The sequence below is a fragment of the Asparagus officinalis genome, chromosome 10 (assembly GCF_001876935.1).
Source record: "Asparagus officinalis chromosome 10, Aspof.V1, whole genome shotgun sequence".
Taxonomy (NCBI): domain Eukaryota; kingdom Viridiplantae; phylum Streptophyta; class Magnoliopsida; order Asparagales; family Asparagaceae; genus Asparagus; species Asparagus officinalis.
The window spans coordinates 6185319-6194892 of record NC_033803.1 but is presented as its reverse complement, the minus strand read 5'-3'; the positions used below and the strand labels follow the sequence as shown (position 1 = coordinate 6194892).

The following is a 9574-nucleotide window of genomic DNA, read 5'->3' as shown; positions in this document are numbered from 1 at the left end:
TTTGAGTTGTAATTCTATGCCAGTAATTTCTTACTTTGGATACTGTTTTCAGGTTCTCTGCTTTGTATTTTTCTGCCATTGTTTGGAACTCATCTACGATTAGGGAAACGCTTTAGTTTCAAAAGAGGTTGGATTCTTTAAAGAAACTAGCTTCTTAATTTTCCAACATTTACGCATTCTAACGACCAAATCGTTGCGTCCTTCAAAAATCAAAGTTGCATGTTAAACGCTATGATCTTTTAATTTTACCGCACCGACCTCATCCAAAGTGGGAAAAGATTCTTGCGGGCCGGAGCAAGCTTTTCCACGCATCTCAGCAAGCAGAAAGCTTTATTTGGTTGATGGAAGTTACGTTACAGAATAGAAGGGGCTTGCTATTTGCACGTTGTTGAACAAAATATTTATATAAAAAATCAACAGGAACTGAGAAGAGAAACATGACCATTTGCACACAATTGACAAATTGCAGACACTAGTTTTGAGAGTAATACAATTAGATGGATCGACCTATATAACACTCAGAGATCTGGAGATATCCAAAAGAACAAAATTCTCCAAGAGTTACGAGGACTACATTGTCGAAACTGAGTCATTTCCAAACAATCCTCGTCTTACTGCACCAGGGCTAAGACTTCTCGAAGAGTCCATCATCGACGATTCTTTCAATGTCCTTCTCTTCTTATTCAAAGATGGAGTCTTCGAAGTCAAAGGAGATCTTTGGTTTAGAGACATGTGATTTGGAGGCAGACAGGCAAGAATGCTTGATCTTCGCAAAGAGGGCATTCCTCTCACTAATCTTTTAAGAGGTCCACCTATGAAGGGAACTCGTTTTGGCTCGAGGGCACTTGTCTTTACTTCTTCTTTATTAAATCTTGATCCTATATTCCCTCGTGGAATTAGATGGTTCTCCTTCTCATCATCCTCTGTCAAATCGGCCAATAGAAAAGGAGCAAAAGATTAGATACTGAAAGCCCTCCACAAGGGTTCTTTTTGTTTTTAATTTAAAGGTATTGGTCCCCTAAATCTTTCAGATCCTTTTTAAAATTTATTGTTTACTTTAGACAACCAAATCCAGCAAGTTGCTCCACCCTGGTCATTTTGTTAGTTTCTTAGTTCAATTCTTTAACTCTAGTTGGGTTAGTAACTATCATGACATAAAACCTACCTTTATACCCTTAAATCAAATACATTCGAGCTTTGAGATAGAAGTTATGGGTGTGTTAGAGGGGATGTTAAAGGACTGAGTAAGAACCTTTGGAAAGATGTGCTTGAGGAAGTAGATGACCATTGAGAATAACAAGAAATAAATGTTAGGTTCGGGTTTGTTTTTGGCGAATTCTAACAGGGTATAGCTATTTACTCAACAAAGGGCCTAATTTGGAGCAAGTTATAAGATTTAAAGGACTAAATAATAATTTTAAAATTTTGGGGGACTAATTTTAAAAATATGAAAGATTGAAGGGACCAATCCCTAAAAGCCCCTATTATCAAATATCACTCAATCCAAATAAAACAAACCCAATGATAATCAAACAAAGCAACCAGGGTCTAACCACAAAGAAAACAATAGACACTGGTATGCTATTGATCTGCTTCCTAAGCAAAAATCTAGATTTCTGTACCCAAGCTTTAGAAGGGGAATAAGCCTTACCCAAAGGTTCATCCTGGAAACATTCGTCGATATCAATAATAGAATGATCAGGGTTTGATCTTTTGCTGTTCTGCGGTCGAAACCGACTTGTCATTGCATTGTGGGGCTCATTTGGATGGCTGCGGTTTTCGCACGTGAGAGTAGTGCTCGGAGACTCCAAAGGAACAGTAGGGCATGGACCAGCTTCTTCTTCTTTCTCTGGAGACTCCAAAGGAACAGTTGGGCATGGACCAGCTTCTTCTTCTTTCTCTGGACTAGTCTCATCAGCAGAAGATGGAGATTGAACCCTAATGGTGTCATCAAGCACTGATGTCGGTGAAGTACGGGTTTCAGCTTCCATTAAGCTAGAGAACCAGGGTGAAGAGCCTTTCTTTATATAGAAGAGAATGTAGGCTGTTTCCCTTACGACAAAGGCTTCAGAAGCTCTAGTCACCTGTAATAAGTAAAGTGAAAGGTTACACTCATAGTACCTAGTTATGTATTCAGGAAGAGAGGATAAATTGGAAGTTACGTATGCAGAAATGAGCATACTAAAGGCAATTATAGTGAAGGGTTAATTGCGGATAGACCCCCTGAAAGTATCGTTGTTTTGATCTTACAAAATTACACAGCTACCTCCCCACAGTGAATTTTTTGACTCACCCCCTAGAGAAAATTGTTTCTTGACAAATTGACCCTCTGAGGGTAATAGAGTGAGAGAAAAAATGCACTCAGGTCTATCTGCAACAATAAAGCTACATGGATAGTAAGTCCAAAACAGCAATACTACAGAGGGACAGAGGGTCCATCCTACAGTTAACCCTATAATAAAGCAAGCACCATCATTCAACAAATAGAATCACTGAGCAAATTTCTAGCAGAATACCGAATGTATAAATTTGTGATCCCCCCCCCCAAAAAAAAAAAAAAACCCCACTGTAAACAAATCACTAGAAATAGTCATTGAAGAGCAGCTCAAGTAAACTACTGAAAAATGCATCTTTAAGTAATTGTTGTATTAAAGATCATGCAAGTTCTAGCTAAATTTAGTTTGTAACATATTCACCATAGAATCATCCATTCTGTGCCATATCGTTGGAGAGGAACGGACTAAGCTGTAGTAGTGCCCATAGGAAGCTGTACCTTCATGAACTAACACTGCATATAGATCATATACAGTTTGCTCCTGCACAAAAGTACACAAATTACATCAAAAACTCCGTTGAATGCATTCAAACTGCCTGGAAAACAACAAAGACACTTACTTCTTCTTTTGGGTAGCAAATGAAGGGCCTTAAATCCAACTCCAGTGGATACTCAACAAACTTATCAATCTTGTCAATAGTTACCCCGTCATTCCTAAATCTCTTGAGGTGAAGGGAAATGACTGGTGGAGCATGGTCAATCTTAGTTTGCTTGTCCATCAAAACTTGTAACTTGCATCCTTCACAGGTAAATTTTGTCTCTTCGATCCTCTCCACCTTAGTAAATGACTCGAGAGCGTCTTTAAGAGTGTCTGCATCAGCGATTTCTAAGCTGAGATCAAGTAGGGGTTCAGGAGTATTTGAACAATGGCCACACTCAGTGCACTTCAGCTGAATTTTATATGAAGACAGGTAAATTAGTGCAAGAAATATTGATGCAAACTTGAAGCTTCAAATTTCTAAATTAGGAAGGGTTGCATGAAATAGGTACCTGGCTTATAGAAATGCCTCCATAGATATCTTTGATAAGGCTGTTCTTCTCCATAGACAATGGGTGATCTTTAGAACTTGGGTCAAGACACGAGTTGTGAAGGTTGTCCAATAATCCATGGTAAAACTCGTGAGCATCCTGCTGCAATCCTAACTCGAAATCAAATGATATCTCTGTAAAAAAATTGGATTAAGGAATTACAATAATTAATTTATTATTTCATATCAATTAACAATATGTTTGCACTTTGAGAATAATATCATATCTAGGGTTAAATGTGATGTACATGATTCTAGCCTTAGGTTAACTCATAATAAGTAGAATCGGGATATTAAATTATTAAATTAAAAGGGTTGCCTTCTTATATAACTAAGGACCAGACTCGAACCTAATCGTAGACAATGAAGTCCAATTTCTTCCTTTACAAACAAAAGAAATAAAAAGTCACATGGATGCTCAAACTTAGAAGGCTGTTTAGGTATCAGTTCATGGTTAATAAATCATAAATAAACAAATAGGAAGCTGCTCGCTTCCAAGTTCATTAAACCCCTCTAATTAAATTAAGTTCAGGTTGTAAGAAAACTAAACAATAAACAGAAAAGTACAAACTGCATCACAGAAGGATACTTCTTAAATTATCTGTGAAGTCGTATGGAGCAATGGACCATCCAGGATTGGCCATGCATGAAGCTACAAGATTTCTTAAGGCGCAAAGAGAGCAGAAATATTTACTATAGCCACCTATAAAATAGTACACAAAAAGAACAATACAGTTAGAAACCCAAATATAAATGCATTTAAACATATAAAAATATGTACATACTGGAGTAAGGATGATCGTGATCAAACGAGCGCAGCTTTTCGACCAACGGAACAGTGTGTATAACGCATTGAAGAACAGAATTTAAGTAGCAAGTATTGCCAATATTTCTCAGGCCCGATCCCTGGAATTTAAAACAAAACGTAAATCACTTAAAAGACTATATTCCACTTAACTCAATATAAAGAATATAACAGAAACCCTAAAATAAGCATATAACAGATTTCTTAATGCAATATTCTTTTCCTTCGTGTTTTGAAGTCAGAAAATCAGTGAGAAAAAGGGTCTCACAGTAGATTTCAACGTTAATCTAAACGAATTTCTAACTTACTACTGGATAGGACTCAGAGCCTGATAAAAGAAGCGAAAAATTTGATGTCTTCTCGTTCTCATCGTTAGGGTTAGAGATCTGTATCCAACAAATCACAGAAGAAATCACTAATTAATCATGAAAATCTAAAAAGTCCACGGAAATTAGAAATATTTTGATGAAATCGAGCCAAATAATAAGAATTCTCACCGTCAAATTGGGCTCAAACCCTGGAATCGGTGAGGGTGACCTAGGGCTCTCCATACTGTCTCCTCTAGGGTTCTGAAAACAAAACAATCGAAAAATTAAGCAACGGTCAGAGAACAAAAATCAAAATGGAAAAACAAGCAATCGAGAAATTTCCTACTTACGGTCGGAGGAGGAAGCGGCTCGGGCCCCATCTCCATTCTCAGGAACCCTAGAATTTGTCAAAATTGGGGAAATTTTCGAGCGAGATTTGGGGAATTTAGACAAAAGGGGGAGTTTTTGAGGGCCTAGGGTTTTGAAGCGAGGATAAAAATTGGGGAATTGGGCGGTATTTGAAAGGAGTGAGGCGCCATCGAATCGATTTCGATTTGGGATTCGGTTTTCGTTCTCGCGCTTTTTTTCCTCCCAGCGGGCTGGTTGAATTAAACGCCCGTCCGGGATTCGATCAACGGTTGAGATTGGGCTCTAGTATGAGTGAGGGTGTTAGATCAACCGTTGGTTTTGATTTGGTATGTGATGCGGATTAGGATTGAGCTTCGGACTCGACTTGGGTGGGATTTCTAACATTCACGGACCTTTTCGAACAAGAAAAGAACCGCAGAGATTTACTTGTGAATCTTGAGTTGAGGGCACGTTGCTTCCACTATTCTTCTATATATACTATGAAGTTAACGGACTCAGAGCAAGTGCAGCAAGCTCTCAGTTGGGAGTCCTAATCAGCATGCTCTCAAGAGCTCTCAAGCTTTTTAAAATAAAAAATTAACAAATTATACATTGGGAGGCACTCCTTCTTTTATGGAGCTCCAACAAGCTCCTAGTTAGGAGCTCCAACAATATCAAAAAAAACCCTCTTCTATTTTAATATTTCACCCATTACTTTTAATTATATTTAAACGGTAAAATTTTTATACAACGGTAAAATTTTCAACGGCATGATTTTACAACGGCTCAATTTTTATACATCGATAAATTTTACAACGAATTGAAATCCCCACCTCGACCTCAACCTCAAACAGTGACACAACTCAGCCGATTAAAATAAACTCAAAACACTCATCTTCTCCCCAAATCCCAACCCCAAATCCCAACCCCAAATCCCCAAATCCCAACCCCAGTCAGAGGCCTCATCTTCTCCCCCAGTCGGATGCCTCAAACAACCTCGTCTTCTACCCAGCCGGAGGCCTCATCTCCGCGAACACCAAGCTCCTGAAATCATCCACCTGTTTCCCCTCCTCTTCCACATCTCCGGCGCCTCATCTTCTACCCAGTCGGAGGCCTCTTCTCCCCAAATCATCTTTGTTTCCCCTCCTCTTCCACATCTCCGGCGCCTCTTCATCTCCCGTTGGATTTTTGCTTCTTTTTTGGGCAGATCTGCGAAGGTGTATTGTTGGGGGGGTTTTGTTAAAATCCGGCAGCTTGGGAGCTCCCAAGCGCTCCACAAATTTGTGGAGCGCTTGGGAGCTCCGAAGCTCTCCACCTCCACGTCATCGCTTGAGAGCAGGTTGGGAGAGCTTCGGAGGCTGTTGGAGGGGGTTAAATCGGAGGAGGTGTCCACGTCGGAGCTGAGAGCAGGCTTGGGAGCTTGCTGCCCATGCTCTCAGCACTGCCCTCAACTCAAGATTCACAAGAAATAAAGGATATATATATTACAATTTAATTTAATGTGTATTGTCATTTCATGATTTAGAATGTTATAGAATTAGAAAGGATAGAAGACAAGAAATAAAGTAAATGTTCCTGTTAGAAAAGAACAAAATTAATTATATGAGTTCCTATTCTCATGTCATAATTTATAATCTTTTAGAAATAATAAATGAAAAGAAAGAAAAGAGGGGAAAATTTACCCTTATAAACTTACCATTTTACCCTCCAAGTTACAATATGAATGAGAAAAATGTCCACTGCTCATACAATTTTCGCTACCATCGCTATGTTCATTATATGGTGGTGTAGATATTGGCATTTAGCCACATTAGTTCAAATATAAAATTTGGATTCTGAAATTGAGGAATCTTAAATTTAAATATGATCTACCTCTTTTAAAAATTGCTTAATTTTTGTTACTCACGTGATGAATGTAAATCGTTTGAAATATTATTTTAAGGTAGTTCATGCATATGAGATCACATTTAACGGTAATAATTTCACTTTTAAAAATCAAAAATTTTTATATTTGGATCAATATTATCCATTGTTTTGAATACTATGAATAATATCCTAGCTTAGCTCAGATACTTTCTCCGCTCTAACTGATTTATTGCTTACATTTAGGGCCTGTTTGGTTCAATAGAGGGTAGGAATATGATTAGGAATCCTATTTTATTTATGGATTCCAACCTAATCCATAAAAAATTTATAGACAAGTTTTAGTTTTATGGAATCCCCTTTTTTTTGTATTCTATGTTTGTTTCACTCAAAGGATTAGGAATAGGATTAGGAATCAGAATAAAAAAGAGGAGAGGTGTCAGGTCCAAATATCATTCCTATTCCATAAAATTGGTGAAACAAACAAGCCCTTATTTGATAGATGATGGAAGTAATTAGCTTTTAAAAATTAATTTTATGGTAACATTATTGGATTATAGAGCGTAGAATCATCTTTAACTTAGTTAATGATAGAATTTTGAACTTTACCAGCCTTCTGAATATAATGGAACTCTAATTGGATCCCTTCATATTCGGTTTCCTTTTATATTAAACAATAAATAATATAGATGAGTCTATCTAATATTTGTTTCTTAACTTTCTTTTGATTCTTTTGTTCCTCTTTAGGTATTAATGTATTATTATCCGTATTTTTTTTCTTTTAGAATCTACTGTTTTTTGTAAAATATGAAAATAAATTTTGTAGTGTGCATGTTTCACTGTTTGTATAATGCATGAGATTTTGAAAAAGTGGCAGACACCACACCAGGGTGTGGTGGAGTCTGTTTTGGATTTTTCTTCACGTTTTTCATAATTTCTTCACTGTTTTCATAATTCTCCACCTCGGCGAAGTGTTCCCAACACTGAGCCGACACAAATATGAGCACCAATATGTCGTCTCTCCAAACTCAGCTGCACCAATGTGGTTGCCTACGTACCCCCTCTCCCAAGGAATCAAGTCGTCCGTAGTTCATCCAAATGGCCGTCAACAATCACGAATATACAACAAGTTTCGACAATGATCAAACTTGTTACTCGGAACCACCTTAGTGAGCATATCCGCCGGATTATCCTTTGTGTGGACTTTCACAATCTTCACATCGCCATCTTCAAGAACATCCCGAGCGAAGTGATAACGAACGTCAATGTGCTTCATCCTCGCATGAAAAACCTGATTCTTCGCCAAATAGATAGCACTCATGGTATCACAATGAATGGTGACGGACCGCTGCGATATACCAAGTTCCTTCAAAAGTCCTCAAAACCAAATAGCCTCATTCACAGCCTCCGTAACCGTCATATACTCTGCCTCCGTCGTAGACAAAGCTACCGTAGATTGTAAGGTGCATCTCCAACACACCGGCGCACAGGTCAAAGTAAACACATATCCCGTAGTAGACCGACGCTTATCCAAATCCCCGACATAATCCGAATCAACATAGCCAATGCATAGCTGCTCACCTGTAGTGTCCCGCTCATAAACCAAACCAACATTGAGCGTACCTCGAATGTACCTCAAAATTCATCTCACGACGTCCCAATGACCCACTCCTGGATCATGCATGTATCTCGAAACCATGCTCACCGCCTGTGACAAATCCGGCCTCGTACATATCATCGCATACATCAAGCTCCCAACCACACTCGCATATGGAGTCTTCAACATCAAATATCGATCTTCAACTGACTTTGGTGAAAGACCAGCTGAAAGCTTTAAATGGGCTCCTAATGGTACACCAACTGGCTTCGTATCCATGCTAACATGAAATCGCTGTAGAACCTTCTTCAAATAAGCCACATGTGTCAAACAAATTTTACCCTTCTTCTTGTCTCTATCGATCTCCATTCCCAAAATGTGTTTGGCCTCACTCAAGTCCTTCATCTCAAACTCATTTGAAACCTGAACTTTCAACTCATCTATAGCCGACCTGAAAGTAGAGGCAACCAACATGTCATCGACATAAAATAACAAGTAGATGTACGCACCTCCTCTTAACTTGCAAAAATACATGCAAGGATCATACTGGCTCCGAGTGTACGAATGATCAAGCATAAAACCATCAAATCGCTTATACCACTGTCGAGGAGACTGCTTCAAACCGTATAGCGATTTCTTTAACCTACAAACCAACTTATCTTTCCCTGCAGCTCGGAATCCCAATGGCTGAGTCATATATATTTTTTCATCAAGATCACCATGAAGAAATATTGTCTTCACATCCAACTGGTCTAACTCCAATCCATACGGTGCCACCAAAGCTAGCAGAATCAGAATCGAAGAATGCTTCACTACCGGAGAGAAAACCTCATTGTAATCAATACATTCCTCCTGTGCATAGCCCTTCGCAACCAACCTAGCTTTGAACCTCAATGGAGTGCCCTCAATACCCTCCTTCTTCGTGTACACCCACTTGCACCCAATCGCCTTCCGCCCCTTTGGAAGATCAACAAGCTCCCATGTATCGTTCTTATGAAGAGACTCCATCTCCTCTTGCATAGCTACCTGCCACGAATCAGCCTCCGAACTCTTCTCGGCCTCTCTGAAAGTAGTAGGTATCATCTCATCGATACTCTCCACCGGAAGTACATATGCAACTGTGTCGGCATACCGTGCTGGCACCTGTATGTCTCTCCTCTGTATCCGAACCGTAATAGAATCCTGAACCTGAGTCGTCGGTCCCTGATCCTGCACATGAGTACCCGTATCCTCCGCATTATCGTCGTGCTCGCCTGGCGTCACCTCAGTCGACACTCTAATGGATACTGC

General features: G+C 39.1%; 1 protein-coding gene across 2 annotated transcripts; it reads right to left on the bottom strand.

Annotated features, from left to right (window-relative positions):
* Positions 386-5068, bottom strand: LOC109825630 (ubiquitin carboxyl-terminal hydrolase 21-like). 2 transcript variants are annotated; one of them, XM_020392491.1, is made up of 10 exons: positions 4823-5068; positions 4666-4737; positions 4477-4554; positions 4149-4269; positions 3953-4066; positions 3326-3498; positions 2896-3225; positions 2697-2816; positions 1652-2084; positions 386-923 (listed from the first exon to the last, which is right to left on the bottom strand). In XM_020392491.1, the coding sequence occupies exons 2-10, from the start codon at positions 4717-4719 to the stop codon at positions 571-573; spliced, it is 1776 nt and encodes a 591-aa protein (XP_020248080.1). In that variant the 5' UTR covers positions 4720-4737; positions 4823-5068; the 3' UTR covers positions 386-570. The 2 variants fall into 2 exon arrangements, with proteins under 2 accessions (XP_020248080.1, XP_020248079.1); XM_020392490.1 differs by having other exon boundaries at positions 4827-5068.